Source organism: Acomys russatus, chromosome 5, assembly GCF_903995435.1.
Source record: "Acomys russatus chromosome 5, mAcoRus1.1, whole genome shotgun sequence".
Lineage (NCBI taxonomy): Eukaryota > Metazoa > Chordata > Mammalia > Rodentia > Muridae > Acomys > Acomys russatus.
This window is the reverse complement of record NC_067141.1, coordinates 40,846,722-40,863,059: the sequence shown is the minus strand read 5'-3', so window position 1 is coordinate 40,863,059 and position 16,338 is coordinate 40,846,722. Positions and strand designations below refer to the sequence as shown.

General features: G+C 40.3%; 1 protein-coding gene across 1 annotated transcript; it reads left to right on the top strand.

Moving 5' to 3' along the window:
* The first annotated feature begins 2,381 nt into the window (after window positions 1–2,381).
* On the top strand, window positions 2,382–2,537 carry LOC127189427 (60S ribosomal protein L39-like). The gene has a single exon (XM_051146240.1). The coding sequence runs from the start codon at window positions 2,382–2,384 to the stop codon at window positions 2,535–2,537; it is 156 nt and encodes a 51-aa protein (XP_051002197.1).
* Window positions 2,538–16,338: the final 13,801 nt, after the last annotated feature.

Sequence of the window (16,338 nt, the reverse complement as noted above, 5' to 3'; positions counted from 1 at the left end):
ATCTATCTATCTATCTATCTATCTATCTATCTATCTATCTATCTATCTATCTATCTATCTACATTCAGCAGCTAGAAGCAAAGTTGGGTAGGCAGATGTCTTTTTCCGTGTATCTCTTTGTGTTGGTGCCACACACTCTCTTGGGAGATATTTTCCTCTCAGTTAATCCTTCCTGGGTTATCCAAGAGGCTTCCTGTGGTTTCTCCTTGTTATTCAAATAAACAATAACCATTTCATGATCAGCTCTATCATGACCCTTGTCTGTGTCTAGAGCATCACAAACACACTCCATCTATCTTGGGAATATGGTGAATATTAGTCCTCTAAAAATGTACTCTGGAGTATGGTTTATGCAGTTAACTGTGGCATTCTTGTATGCAGAAAGCATACACTACATCTCTGCATTGTGTTTGTGCCAAATAATGGCAACATATACATTTGCTCTTTTGCCAGAAACTGTGTGTGATGGGACAAAGGATGAGAATGCATTTTCTTTTCTACTGCAGTCAATTGTTTCCTCTAGTATTAGTCACTGAGGAGTGTTGCAATTTATAGCCACTGTTAAAGCTCTCTGTCAATCAATTCTGTCCTACAAGAGTAGAATTCTTGAGAGCATGTGCTTCTGTACTGAGGTCTTCTGTAATCCTATAGAAGGAAATGGAAAAGCCCGAATTGTTGAAGCCCTGCCAGGTCTGCTAGATGTCCACATCTCTCATCTTTGGCCAGAGACTAACATTATCAGTGGAGTGTAGACAGTGATCACTTCTCTTGGGGAGGGGCATGCCTTCCCTAAGCAAGGGAAGGTGCTCTTTATCAGGATTCTTGAACATGCCAAAAAAAAAATATGATGCCTCCAGGGTCATAAGTGAACACTTTAAGTTCACGCTAGGCAAGTAGAAGTGATACAAATCTTGGAAGAAAGGTGGCCCAGAAGAGTGTGCATTAGAGACCCAAGCTGATGTCTACTCTAGACTATGCCTATGGGGACACCAGTCATCTTGTCATCTTCCCAACACATGTCAATCTCACCTTTGATGGGGGAGCTTCCAAAACTGGGTTGAGAGAAGTGTGTTGTTCCCTTAGAGCAGTACCCAGGGACCTGCCACAGAGGGATCTGATGCCTCCAGATGAGTACACACGAGTCTCCATGTGGTATTCTCCTGATGTTCTACTCACTCTGTGGACACGTCTGCCCAACAGAGTGTATTCCCTCACTCACATTTGCTTCAGACACCTCCATATGATGCCCCACATTCTTTTCAGATGTGCCTTGATGCCTAATCTACTTGTCCCAATTCATTACTTGTTTTGCTTGGGTTAAAGATTCAGGTTAGGTTTAAGTGTGGTAAAATGGGGAAATGTTTTGTCTCAGTGTTATCTGAGCCTTTTATTGATAGAGAAAGCTCTTCTTGATCTCTTGTAAACTTTCCATCCAGTTTGCTTGATATATGTTACATATATAATTATTTCTGATCCTTGTGGGGGATTCCATTTAATATGGCAATGTGAGGGATGGCACAGCAGGGTGTTTACTGGCTAGTTTTAGGCAAATTTGACACAAACTAGAGTCATCAGAGGTGTGCAAGCCTCAGATGAGAAAATGCCTCTATAAAGCCAGGCTGTAGGAAAGCCTATAGGGCATTTTCTTCTATTGTGATTGATGCAGGAGGGCCCAACCCATTGTGAATGGTGCATGCCTGGGATGATGGTCCTGGGTTCTATAAGAAAGCAGGCTGAGCAAGCCGTGAGGAGGAAGCAGTAAGCAGCTGCCCTCCATGGCCTCTGAATCAGCTCCTGCCGCAGGCTCCTGCCGCAGGTTCCTGCCGTGCTTGAGTTCCTGAACTGACTTCCTTTCATGATGATGTTCTGTGTGATGTGGAAGCAGAAGCTGAACAAACCTTTGTTCCACAAGTTTCTTTGGTCATGTTGTTTCATCACAGCAATTATACAGCTCCAACCTAGCCCCTTCAGCTGCTCATCCCGTACTTCTTTTTTTTTTTTTAATTTATTCATATTACATCTCAATTGTTAGCCCATCCCTTGTATCCTCCCATTCCTCCCTCCCTCCCTCCCACTTTCTTTCTACTCCCCTCCCCTATGTCTGTGACTAGGGGTAACAAGTCTCTTCTTGGTAACCTGCTATCCTTCCTCTGAGTGCCGCCAGGCCTCCCCATCAAGCTACTCTTCAGCTGAATTTGAAGGACTCCTCTCAAGCAGTACATGTCTGGGGTAAGCCAGCTCTAACTCTGCATTTCAGGTGTGAATGCACACCCCTCAAATCCATGTTAAAACTCCAACCCTAAGCAACACTATTAAGAAGCAAGGAGGTGCTTTTTTCCTCCACCATCGGGTGCGCTGTGCATCCGATTTGGCTTCTTGTCATGTCTTCTCACAAGACTTTCAGAATCAAGTGGTTCCTGGCCAAGAAACAAAAGCAAAACTGTCCTATTACTCAATGGATTCGGATGAAAACTCATAACAAGATCAGGTACAACTCCAAGAGAAGACACTGGAGGAGAACAAAACTGGCACTGTAAGGACCGAGGCTGTAAGGACGGTAAGGACTAGCAAGACTGAAGCTTTATACTGAATCATGGTCATTGTTCGATCCTACCAGATGGAGTTCAGCATTTTTAACCTGGACTCTTGGCTATGTCTAAAGTGAGGGTGTGGTTTGTCCAGTAATAAATTGTATAACATTTCAAAAAGAAAAAGAAGAAGAAGAAGAAGAAGAAGAAGAAGAAGAAGAAGAAGAAGAAGAAGAAGAAGAAGAAGAAGTAACAAGGAGGAGACATGCCCTTGGGCTCTTACAGTCAAGATAGAAGGTGTTGTCTTTAAAATAGAATTCAGAGGTCTGCCTTCAGTCCTTCTCTTGGCCATATGCCCTGTTAGAGAAACTGGCCTATTCTACTCTACATCTCCTTGTACCTTTGTGTTGTAGAGAGGACACGTTTCATGTTTATAAGGCTTTTAATGACATATTTTTCAAATATGAACCCATTCTTTAAGCATCATTGTTGAAATGTGTTGGGGAGATTTGAAGTATTAAGTATTCTTATTCAGGATTTTCCTGTGGAAAAAATTAAAGGATATTATCTTACACTTTTCCATTTTTGTTGTCTTTATATGGTTTTGATATTGAGTAAATACTGGCCTTGTAAAATAAGTTTAGATTTGTCCTTCCCTGTCTATATGATGGAATAGTTCTAGGAGCATTGTATTCTTTATTTTTACTTTTCTCTTCTTTAACAGCTGGTACACTTCATCAGCTAATCTGTTGATTCTTGGATATTCTTTGTTGGAAGATGTTTTATTACTACTTCTATATTGTTCCTTATATTGATCTCCTTAAGTGTTTTACAGCATCTTATTTCAATTTTAGTGTTGGTTAAGTGAGTCTAGAAATCTATCCGTTTCTTTCAGATTATCGACTCTCTGGAGGATAAGTTTTCAAAGGATTCACCTGAGAGTGATGGTGCACGCCTTCAAGCCCCGCACTCAGTAGGTGGAGGTAGGTGGATCTCCATGATGTCCAGGCCAGCCTGGTCTACATAGCACGTTCCAGGTCAGTCACGGCTATATACTGAGGTCTCTTGTAATCCTTTCATTTTAGTTGTGTCTATTGAAACACCTCCTCCTGCTTTTTACTTTCATTTGCATCTTCTCTTGATTAATTTGGATAAGAATTTATCAGTTTAATTTATCCTTTCAAATCAGCAGTTTCTTTGTTTTTTGTTTTGTCTTTTTAGTGGGCACTTAGTCCAGCTCTTGTCACCCACTGCCTTTGTTGGTTTGGGTCGTTCTGGTTTTCTATGACCTTGAAGTACCATTGTTAGGTTGCTTTAGGTACCCATGATTTTACTGTGTAGGAATTTCTAGCCATAAATTTCCTTCCTAAAGCTGCTTTAAATTTTTATTCTAGCATTGTGCGATGGGGAGGGGCATTCTCTAAAAGCGAATGCGGCTTCTGGAAAATAAAACAGTGAGGTGAAAATGTGCAGTGTCCAGATCTTCTCTGGGTCTCTTCCAGCCATTCTGTGAGGCACAGCATTCTCTCTACACCATGGATGCCTTATGCCCAGTAACACTTGTTCTCAGTTACTCATCCCACAGTGTTCTCTGCTTTGTTGCACTTGTTCCACATTCTCATGAGGAATGGCTACCATGAATGTCAATTTTAGTAGAAATGGCTGCCTGGTCCTTCTGTAAAAGGAATGCCACCTGAAGTTCCATATTCTTTTCCTTTAAAGGTGCCTGACTACACCTTAACTGCATTTTGCTTTTAACTTCAGTGAGTGAGGTGGACATATATTACCAGTAATTTTTAAATGTGGAGTCAAATAGAAATGGCTGCCCATTCATTCAACTGACCTGTGTTGACAGGGCATGGATGGGATACTGTGGTATCTTAGACAAATTACATAATAGACAAACTACAAATGAAACCTCAAGACCGTGAGCCAAAATAACCCTTTTTTGCTGCCAAGTTGAGTTATGCAGTGGTAGAAGGCTGGCTGGAAGGAGGTAAACAGTGTTTCCCTCTGAATTATATTTCTTCCAATTTGAAACACCTCTCCAGGAGGAGGGTGATACTCTTGAGCCTCTGGTAAACACAAGGTTCCATGTCTAGGAGAACAGGGGATTGAAAGATTATTGATGGTCCATCCTCAGCAAAAGAAACAGGGATAAACAAATCCTAGGGAAGAGACTGACTGGCAGAGCTGCAGAGAACAGAATATTTGGACTATGGAGCTGTCTCCAAACTGTGTAGAGAGCTCCAGGGCTTAAGCTTTCAAGGGATATCATTCGTGTTGGTGTGGGCTTTCCAGTGATACAAATGATCCTTTAGAATCACCCTTACTTCTTGTAAGTGATCCATGCCCCATCCTCCTGTTAGAAACCCCAGTAAAACCTCATCAACTCATCAGGTGAAACATTACTGTAATCACTATTTGTGTATGCCATGGGTTCCTTCTCATGGGTGAATAGAAATGTGTTATGTCTCCCCAGGAAAAGTCTACCACATAAGACCTGGTACCCAAACCAAGGACTTGAAAGAAGTAAACAAGTGAGGGAGGAGTGATTGTCTAGTCCCCGCTCTGTGTATCATGGCACACTATTGAGGGTGAGCAGCCGGAAGGTAGAGCATCCATGGAAGGAATTCTGTTATAGCTGTCCTAGCTTATGAGTATGTGGTAGTATACCTTTTTACTAAGGCAATAGCTGCATAGCTGTTGGTATGGATAGTGGGACAGACAACTAAGGCTGCGCCATTGAGAAATGGAGTGCCTCTGTTCATAGGGAGAGGAGGAGGGGGATTCCTATTTGGCAGTCTTCATCTATGTTGCATGCATGGTTGATAAGAGGGGTCCACCTTGTGAGTGTTTAGAGAAAGAGTTTCAGTCTTTGAGAGTAGCAGGCAAGTTCAAGATTGTCAGCAAGCACTATGGACGGTTGCCCGGTTGCGACTGCGCACAGTAGGAAATGCATTTGAAACAGGAACTTGTTTGTATAGAACTTATTAGTGTGCAATAAGAAAGGGAGAGTGGATAGCGTCCTCTCTCTGATTCATAAAATAAATTAGATAAACAAGAGGTGACATAGCTACGTGGGCTTGCCATTTTTTATGGCTTGGATGCCAACAGGAAAAGAGGCTATGCTGAAAAGCCCTTCTTGGGATTCAAGAACATGGAACTCAGGGAAGAATTAAAGAGTTAGAATGTGGTAGAAGGGTATCCCTTGGATTTAATAGAAAAAAAATGTGTATGTGTATGTGGGGGGGGGGGGGGGGCGGTGGGCTGTGATCCAAATGCAGATGGGGCCCTGAACAATGGCATAGTATAAGAAACTATGGTAACTAGAGACCAGATCCATCAGGGAAGGATTTTAAATGTGGAATGAATAAGGCTGTGGGATGTTGGAGCAGGTGGGACAGTCTGATGTCTGATCAGCATTGGGGACAGGACTCTCAGCTTTAACCCTTGGTGCCTTCCAGAAGCTGTGGCTCATAATACTTCAAGCCTTGGCTCTTTTTGCCCTTTTGCCTTCGGATTTCTCAGCTTGCTTCGGCTGTGGCAGCCTTCCACACCATGTCTGCTCCTATACTGTTGGAATTCTTCTGCTACCTGCTAGCTGTTGACTGAACTAAGGGCTTAAAGCCCTGAGAGTTCCAGGAGCTGATAAAATAGCTGTCCTTCTGCCCAATTGATGCTGTTGTCAGGTGTATTGGGGCTTGCCTGTTTTGTCTGCTTGTAGTATTTCTAGATAAGCCCTTTATCCATAATAGAGACCACAGTATTAAGAGAGCATTCAGGAGAAGCCTTTATTGGGAATTACTAAACAGTGTTGGGCCATAGTACACAGAATGAAATTTTCCTGGACTCACCAACAGCATCTGAGTCCACCAATCTCTGCCTTGAATATATGAGCTACATACTTTTATGTTAACTTGACACAAGCTGGAAACATCTGAGAGGAGGAAACCCCAATTGAGAAAAATGGCTCTATAAGATTACACTGTAGAGAGGCTGGGCGTGGTGGTGCTTGTGTTTAATCCCAGTACTTGGGAGGCAGAGGCAGGCAGATCGATGCAAGTTCGAGGCCAGCCTGGTCAACAAAGTGAGTCTAGGACAGGCAAGGCTACACAGAGAAACACTGTCTCGAAAATCCAAAACCAAACCAAACCAAAAAAGGACACAACATACTTGGCTTCTATTTACACCACTCACAAGCCTCAGCTGTGTACCAATCATAAATTTTAAATTTGTACCTATCATGAGTTTTTGCTGAGTCACTAGAGGAAGGACTTACCACTCCCATCCTCAGCAATAATACCTGGAAAATAGGCAGGTTAATCTAGAGGTGACTGGGGCTTATCATAGGTGATGTGGAGACTGAGGCAAGCTGTCTGGAGCAGTTGTGTCCAGAGCAACATGTCGTGAAGCAGAAGTCATGGCTTCAGGTGCAACAGTTTTCTGCAAGTAACATAGAGTTTCCTTGGAGCATCTATTTATGACATAGTCAAAGCTTGATTGTATTCCATAAGGGGAAGGTGTGGCAACTGGCTATCGAATGGCTGAGCAACTCAGCCAGTAATGGCCTCAGTCGCCTAAAACAATAAAACACCAAAGGCTGTTTACATAAAAAAAAAAAAAAAGTGTCATGGAATTGCCATTGTCAACAGTTCTTTGGAGTTCACTCTCAGCCGAGTACCATTGCATTATTCTCACAGAGTATGAAGTGCACATAGAATTCTGTTTTATCTTATTTACTTTTTTGGTGATTCTAGAAATTGACTCCAGGAATTCAAACATGCTAGGCAAGCACTCAACAAATAAGAGATTTTCCTCAAAAAGAGTATCATTTCTCTACTACATTGTGTGTCACTGTTTGTTGGACACCACTTGACTTCATGCATGTAGGTACACTTCTGAACTCCAGTGTCTCCAAGCTTTGTTTATTGCACATCTTAAAGCCAGTGAATACTCCACTGTGGTGTTTACTACGGTTGTCTGGTAAAGTCTTGAAGTCAAGGAGTGTGTCTCTAACTGTTGTCTTTTTTTTTTTTTTTTTTTTTTTTTGCCTTGCAGTATTTTCCCTTCTAAGTAATCAATATTTAATACGTAGAATTTTTGAATTAGTTTTTTCAGTTTGTTTATTTTATAGGTAAGTAACATTCTGCTTGGTTTAATGTTCTTAAATTGTCAGCTTATAGATACAAGATCCTGTGTCCATGTGGGAGAACTTTATATGTACATCCTTCATGGCGTAGTGAATGTCCAGCATGAAAGGATGCTGATGGATCTGTTTCTGGAGAAGTTGGGCACATGCGCATTCACCATGCACAATGTATGAGAGATCCTGTTTATTGCCATTCATTAATTTTTGGCATCAGCAAACATTGACTTAACCTATCAAAAAGATAAAAACTCAAGCCTGGTTTTGTAGCTGTCATGATTTCTGTTACCTAAGACTGAGTTTGGGTTCCTTCCTCCTGTGTACTGGCTGCAAGTCTCTATACAATATCACCTATGATTGAGCCCCTGATGGGTTTGAGGTCACATTAAACCCTTATCTAGAAAGCATCTGTTCCAATCACCTTCTTCTATTTTCTCCTGTTGCAGGGCTCATCTTCCCTACGTTGAGAGACGTTATTGCTCGTGCTAATACATGTGGCCAGCAGTGAGATGATAATGGCAACATCTATTTTATTTTGGCTTAATGTAGTTTAATTAGCTTCAGGACTTTTTTCCATTATCGTTACTACACTTTTTTAAAAAAAACGATTGTAATTTTGTAGGTCCAAAGCTTGTAGCACATGTTTTGTTAACTTATTCATACAACTCATTAGTTTTTGTTAGACTAGTTTTTAGAGTAATTTTGAATTTATACTTTTATTAATATGGGTCAGGTCAAATTGTACATTATGATCATAGATTGAATAATCTGCAACAGAGCCTCATCCTTTTTAGAACTACCCTGGATGTCTCTAAAGATAAGTATCCTGTTAGCTGCCTAACAATCCTAGCTAAGATCAGTGCCTAGCACAGGAAAGATCTAGAAGCTATTTTATAAAACAGAATTTGATTTTAAGCTGTCATTTGGAGCGTGCATAGGCTAAAGTCTACACATGAATCTATAAATTCCAGAAGCATCATGTGTGAGCAGAATCGATTTGCAAACCGAAAGGCTGCTCTGGTGTACATGTGCCAACAGGATCCATTTCAAAACATCGTTTCCTCTTGCCAAGGTCAGTGTGCCAGGCCTGCTATCACCAAAGTAACCAGAGAATGCCAGAGTCCTCAGGCTTAAAACCTGGTTTCTTATGCACATTACACTGCAGCACTTTTTGTCTCTTTCTTCTCAAAGATGGAAACCCTTCTTATCATTCTAAAATGTAGTTGGCTTTCTCCTTAGGACAATTCTTAATAAAGAGAGCAAAAAGCTGTACACTCTTGGCCCCTGCCCCCCTCCAAAAGAACAATATTCTTTTAGGGGAGGTTTTAGTTTCAAAAATGTTGAGAAAGGGGATGCAATGGGTCATGTTGTGCTCCCACATTGAAGATAATTGCTAAATTGAGTGCTTTTAGCTTCACAGCTTTGACCTGGAGTCCAGGTGTGGGCATAGCTTCGTTACTTACTCATTTAATTTACCAAGGATGCCTAGTGGCTAGTGTTTCTCACGTTTCTAAGAGTGAACTGACACTGCCCTCCCTATATGTAATTAGAATAAAGCCTTGAATGGAGGGCTTTATAAGGGAGACAGGAAAGTCCAGACATAACAGAAGACATATTTAGGCTGGATATGCATAGAGGACCACACCAATTTTAATTTGAGTGTGAGGCATAAATGGGCCCCTTTTGACCTGAGTACTCCATCCTTAAATGGTAAACTAAACAGCCATGAAATTTTAATCGTGAGGAAATTAGTACCTTCTTACATTTCAGACTGTGAAATGGCACCAGGGAGCCTCACTGGCAGGTAGCAGGCAGTGTGTGGAGGTAGGACATCAAGACCTGCAGGGTTTGTCCCTTCAGCTTGGAATTCCCCCACCGAATCACTCTGACAAGACACCTCCAGGATGCCTCCCAAAAAAGGTATTTCAAAATAACCATCGGTTTGTGGAATTCTGTGCATTTCTTAGAAGGAGAGGTTCTCTTCCTAATTTTGTTTCAGCATTTTTATCTCCTCTTGAGGGGCTTTTCTTCTGCTAGAAAGTGGGTGAATTTCTTTGTGTCTGGAAAACTTTGGAAGATTTTTTTTTTTAACAGTTCTTCAGTGCCTTTTCCTGTATGGTTGCCCAGTTTCTCTACTAGTAAGTGATCACATTTAACGCTTATGTTAAGAAAGACAGCGGGGAAGCAATGTGCTTGGAGATTCTGGTGCAGCAGCTCACAGAGACCTCTGGTCAGGCCAGCATGGGGCTTCTTCTGAAATACCTATGCTGCTTAGATGTACACACTAACGTCCTGAATTAAATGCAGCTAAAAAAAGAAAACAGGCTAAGACAGAGGAAGCTAAGAGATGTGAAATCACACATGGGGGGTGGGGTATGAATGGCTATGAGAAGTTGCCTCTGGCCGTGGAGTACCTTCGCAATACCCGTGGACACTGGATGATGTGTCCCATCTCTATTTTGGAGTCTTTGACCAGCTCTCATTTGGATCTGTTTCCAGCAAAATTTAGACTCTCTCTAAGACAAACTGGTAGACTTTTGAAATGGCAAAAACCTAGTATATTTGTTTTTCTAATAATTTAGATAGTCTTGTTATTAGCTGATTCATTTAACCTTAGAAGGAAGGTGAAGGCTGAGACCACATGTAGAGATAATCTATGAAAGCCATCCAGCCTCAGGCTTGTATCTCCAGGATCTGAGCAATGGTATCTTATTTAATATGCTTAACCATTTTATTAACTTCCAACCAACATCTGGAGGATCATAGGCACATCAGTATTGAAGAAGTTCTTTCTTTCAGAAAAGAAGACACATACACACACACACACACGTGCGCGCACACACACACACACACACACACACACACACACACACACACACACAGAGAGAGAGAGAGAGAGAGAGAGAGAGAGAGAGAGAGAGAGAGAGAGAGAGAGAGAGAGATTGCCAAAATTATCCTAAGAATCTTTTGAAAATGTCACAAAATCATGCATTAACTTTTAGCAGTATGGAGTTGATTTTTCAGTAATAAGGACAAGATTCAAATCTTAGGAAAGATTTTGTAAGCTGGGGTTCTCAGAGTTCTGGGGTTTCCTAGTTTGTTATGGCCCTGGAGGACTTTGGGTTTTGTTTTGTTTTGTTTTGTTTTAACTCAGATCCCCAAGAATCTTTTCAAATCCTTACAATGGAGATTCTTGGGATATCTGGGTCATTTCATTAACAAGTAGTGCTAGAATTAATAAGCTTTTTACTCACATGTGGTGCTGGTATCAAACCAAGACCCTCATACCTGCCAGGCTCTACCATTGAGTTACTTCCACAATGTTAGAGTGAGTTGCTCTTGCTTACTGTTAGTGATATTACATTTCATTTACTTATTTTTCTACATAGAAATATATTTTAAAGTTTAATAACTTATTTAAAATATACTATGTTGTTGTATAAAATATACAACATTTATGAAAAAATGTTTTAAAGTACTTTGGTTAAAAAGACAGAATCCCACCACAGAAAGATCAGCATAAGCATTTGGATATCTTCCAGATGTTTTCTGTGATTAATATGTTGGGTTTACATTTAGTAACATAGACACAATATAAGCATTACTTTGGATCCCAAGAATATATAGCATATATAATTATTACATGTCAATTAAAAGCAGAATGAATAAGTGAAGTAGATGCAACCTAATTTAATAAGCAAATGAAAGAAGTTCCATAAACTTCAGTTAGGCTATTCAAAGAAAGGATGATAGCTTTGCCTCTTTGGGTTGACCGACTGTCAGAGTGATAATCGTCTTTGAGTGCTTGTAACATGCCCTAGATGTAACAGGCTTTATTTATAGTCTTTTACCACGGTGTATAGATGTAAACCAATGACAAGCAATTACTTATTACATTTTACGACTTGCAAAAATGCTGTGAAGGAATATAGCACATCAGTTACAAGTGCATGGCTCAAGATGTGGAAATGCACCTGTGCCTTTGGGCAGTCAATGAAGAGACAAAGAGAGGCAACTCTGTCTGCCTAGGACCCTCTCATGTTCCACTCCATGGACAAGTTAACAACACAAAGGTAATATTCAGCCTCTTCACTAGGGGTAGCACCCTAACATGCCCCATGCTACACACCATCATGTGGTGGTCCATCCAAATATGGGTGTGGCAGAGGTCCTTAAACCCTGGAGGTTCTTGTTGCTATGTGACTGACACTTCAACAGCAAGTGATCAGGTAGAACAGAGATTCAGTTAGATGAGAGAGGAAGGGCTCATGAATGATTTTTAAGTCAATTGAGTAGAATTAAATTGCAATAAACAAAATTAAAGCACAGCAGAAAAGGAAGGGCTAGTGGGAACATGACCTGTTTTCTGTAGGACATTTGTTAATAACCAGTGGAGAAGTGAGTATTGGAGTGAGGTTGTGTTGGAAAGAGTGATTTTAGTATTATCATTGATTGTGAAGTTATTATAGTTATGTAGCTTACTTTAACATTAAAAAAAAATATTATGGGTTGAGCCTAGAGCCTTGGACATATTAGGCAGGCACCCTGCCACTGAGTCATACTCCAGTCCTCCTGGCTGCTAAGAGCAGGACATAAAATGACAAGAGAACAGGACAAAACATGGAACCTTGGGTGACCTCATCATTGAGTGGTAGATCAGCAGAGAGACAGTGGGTGGCTTATTTGGGGAGCAGAAAAGATGGAAAATACAGTTGAGAGCAGATCATTTAGAGAGAAAAGCTCAGAAGGTAGGAGCTGAAGGAAGGTAGGTGATCAGTGAAAATCTCCAGGATGCATCAGAGAAATCTGCAACACAGACAGGAGGTTTTGGGTTTTTTGTTGTTGTTATTGTTGTTTTGTTTGTTTGTTTGTTTTTCAAAAAGAGTGACTATTCTGGACTATCATGTAAAATATGGTCACTCCTTCTCGTAACATTTGGAACAGATTGACAGAATGCTAATGAGAAAAGGTGTATAGAAAATCATCACCAAGCCCTGTGTGATGGTGCACGCCTTTAATCCCAGCACTTGAGAAGCAGAGGCAGGCAGATCACTATGAATTCGAAGCTAGCCTGGTTTACAAAGGGAGTCCAGGACAGCTAGGATACACAGAGAAACCCTGTCATGAAAAACAAAAACAAAAAACAAACAACAACAAAAAAAAAAATAGAAAAGAAAATCCTCATCAACTGCATCAATAAGTCCTAAAGATAAAAGATGGCTAGTAGTTAAATGATGTTCACAAATGAGACCATGAGACCCGGCTCATGAAAGCACTTGTAAATCCAAAATGATATGCTAACAAAGGGTTCAGTCACTGCTATGTTGGCATAATGTTCATTGGCATAAGAGAGGTTTCTTAACCATGAAAAGATAGGGCTCTTTTCTGCTTGAACAAATTAGTCAAAATTATGAATTTCTGGTACTCAGATGATGTCCTGTGTCTAAAGGCAAATAGACCACAATTTCTACAAGAGATGTCGGTTGTCTGTATATGCATAGTATGGTTTTATAAGTTCTCACAGAAAGTCACTCCATTAATTAATCCATTTGACCATTTATTACTTGATTTGACAAATAAGTCATTGGGTCTTGTTATATGTATTTGGTGGCTTGAATGAGAATACCCTCCATAGGGTTCTATGTTTGAATGTTTGGTCCCCAGTGGTTGCAACTGTTTGGGAAGGATTAGGAGGTGTGGCCTTGTTGAAGAAGGGGTGTCACTAGAGGTTGTCTTTGAGGTTTCATAGGCCACAACATCCTCAATTAGCTCTCTCTTTGTGTCTCTGTCCCTGTCTGTCTGTCTGTCTGTCTGTCTGTCTGTCTGTCTCTCATTGACAGATCAGATGTAAGCTCTCAGCTATTGCTCTAGGGTCATGCCTGTCTGCCTGCCTACTACCATGCTCCCTGCTCTGATGGTCATGCACTCACTCTCTGAAACTCTAAACCCTCCAGTAATAGAAAAATAACTAAGACAATGCTCCAGGAAGAATGTGATGTGACAAAATCATGAAGAACTCACAGATTAAAGTGCCAAGCAACTGCTAGAACAAAGTCGCAACATGTAACAAACTAAAAGAATCTTTGACAATTAGTGTCACGGTGTGTTTGCTTCTAAGGTAGCCTGTGTTTGTAAGGTTGCTTTGAGTCAAGCATTCTTGAGCTGGATGGTTAAAGTATAGTGTCCCTTTAACTGATAAAACCATTGCATCTTTGTATTTCTTTCCTCCTTTATGAAGAAACTTTATACCCAACAAACTTTATGAATTCAAAACATACAGATTGAAAGTCTTGATACATGTTTATGCATTATAATCACAACCATAATGAAGATTTCCACTGTTCTAAGACATTTCATGTCTTTTTCAACACAAACCTACAAACAACAGCACAACTTCCCTGAATACACTCTACTCCTACACTCAAAGAATTATTGGCTGCTTTTTCTCATTATTGATTAGTTTGTGTTTCCTACAATTTTTTATAAAGAGAAACAGTAAACACTGTTTTTGCATATGGAATCTCTTTAAAAAGCATTTAAATCACCTTTATTGGTTTGTAACTTATATCTAATAAATGCATGCTTTTAAAAAGTAAAGTCTGCTGGTGTGGTAACACATGCCTGTAATCCCTGCCCTCAGGAAGGCAGAGGCCGGTGAATCTCTGTGAGTACGAGGCCAGCCTGGCCTAAAAAGCAAGTCCAGGACAGCCAAGAATGCAAAGAGAAACCGTATCTTGAAAAACAAAACAAAAAAAAGGTAAAGTCAAACGAGTTTAGATCAGCCCGTATTCTGTGAAAGCATGGCCACAATAGGTGTGCTAGACCATGTAGGAGTCACACTTTTTCAAGCCTACTTTATTTGGGGTTCTTTAATGTTTCTACCTCACTTTTAACTCACTTATCCTAGATAGGAGAGAAAAGAAGTTAATGGGAACAGGAAAAATAGACCTTTTTTTGACTCAGTTCCTGGAAGTAACCACTGGCGTAGTTGGCAGGGTCTCGGCAGACCTGTTAAACATCTGGAGCAGCAGCCAGAACCTAGAACCTTGAAACATTCTCTGGAGTGGTTCTTTCTTGAAGCATCTCAAAGTGGAGTGATGAACACACACACACACACACACACACACACACACACACACACACCCTCAGAGAGTCCATATACTAGGATGCTTTTCAGCTGGCAAAGATCAAGCCCTTGCAAGAGGAGGTTCTTTTTCTAGTGGATAAACATAACCTGTTCTCGCTGGGCGTGGTGGTGCACTTCTTTCATCCCAGCACTTGGGAGGCAGAGGCAGGCAGATCACTGTGAGATCACTGTAGACCAGCCTGGTCTACAAATTGAGTCCAGGACAGCCAAGGCTACACAGAGAAACCCTGTCTCGAAAACAAAACAAACAAACAAACAAAAAATCACCTGTTCTCTCACAAGTCTGTTTTCCGTCTCACACTTGGAATCAGAACAAAAACATGTTTATATCCACCACAGGGCCAGGCCTAGCTTTCGTTTGCAGGATAATGCTTGAGAAACCCCTGTGCTATGAGACACATTAATCACTTGTTGCTTGTATGGCTAAGCACGCCCTACCTTGTATTTCACGCTCAATTCATCCATTTACCGGTTGATGAGTATTAGAGTTATTTTCAGTCTAGGGGTGAATAAATCTCTGTGGACATTTGAATGGAACTCTGAGTGAGTCTGTAGATAAAAGAGCTGGATTTGTGACTTTGCTTCAGTAACTTCTTAAGTCATTGTAGAATTGCTTTCCATGGTGGTTGTGTCATTTGTTTTATACTTCTACCAGTAGTGTGTGAGGTCTTGTTGACCCACATGCTCACCAAAAGTTGGTATTGTGAATGGATCTAATTTTAGGCTTTTGAGAACATGTGTGGTGGAGCCTCACTATGGCTTTAATTTGCATTTTACTAATGGCTAATATGTTTAATATGCTTTTGCTCTTTTTCTTCTTTTACCCTCATCTGTTCTTTGCCCTTCATTTTCTTATCTTCATTTAGATTAAGTAATTCTTTTATTACATTCAATCTCTATAGTTGATATATTATCTGTAACTCCGTCATTTTTCCATTTTAGTAGGTTTACAAAAAAAAAATCTATTTGTAAGAGTCTGTCTTCAAATATTAGCAGAGCATTTTATATATACTTTAAGAAAGATACTATGCTGTATGTCCCCTCTTGCATCTTGTTATCATTATCTTTACATACACTTGCATTATATTATAAACTGTATAACCTGTCATCTTTGCTTTAACCATCAATTACACAAAAATGTGTGTGTGTGTGTGTGTGTGTGTATATATTTGTTGCTTGTCTTATCTGGTGCTGGATCAAACCCTCAGCAAGTGCTTTACACCTGAGATGCAGTTCCAACCAGTAACATTCAACTATTTTTTAAATATATTTTGAAAATTGAGAAAGTTTCTCTATTTATGCACATGATTAGTGAGTCCAGAGTTTTTGCTTCAACTTCAGATTCAAACATTCATCTAGTATTATTTTCTTTCTTTTAAAAAGGTTTTATTATTTTGTGTGTGGATGTGTGTGTATGCTACATACTTTGTATACTCAGTTCTCACCTTCCAACTTTATGTGGCTTTCCAAGATCAAATTCTGTTTGTACTTTTGGGCAGCAAGTGCCTTTGTCA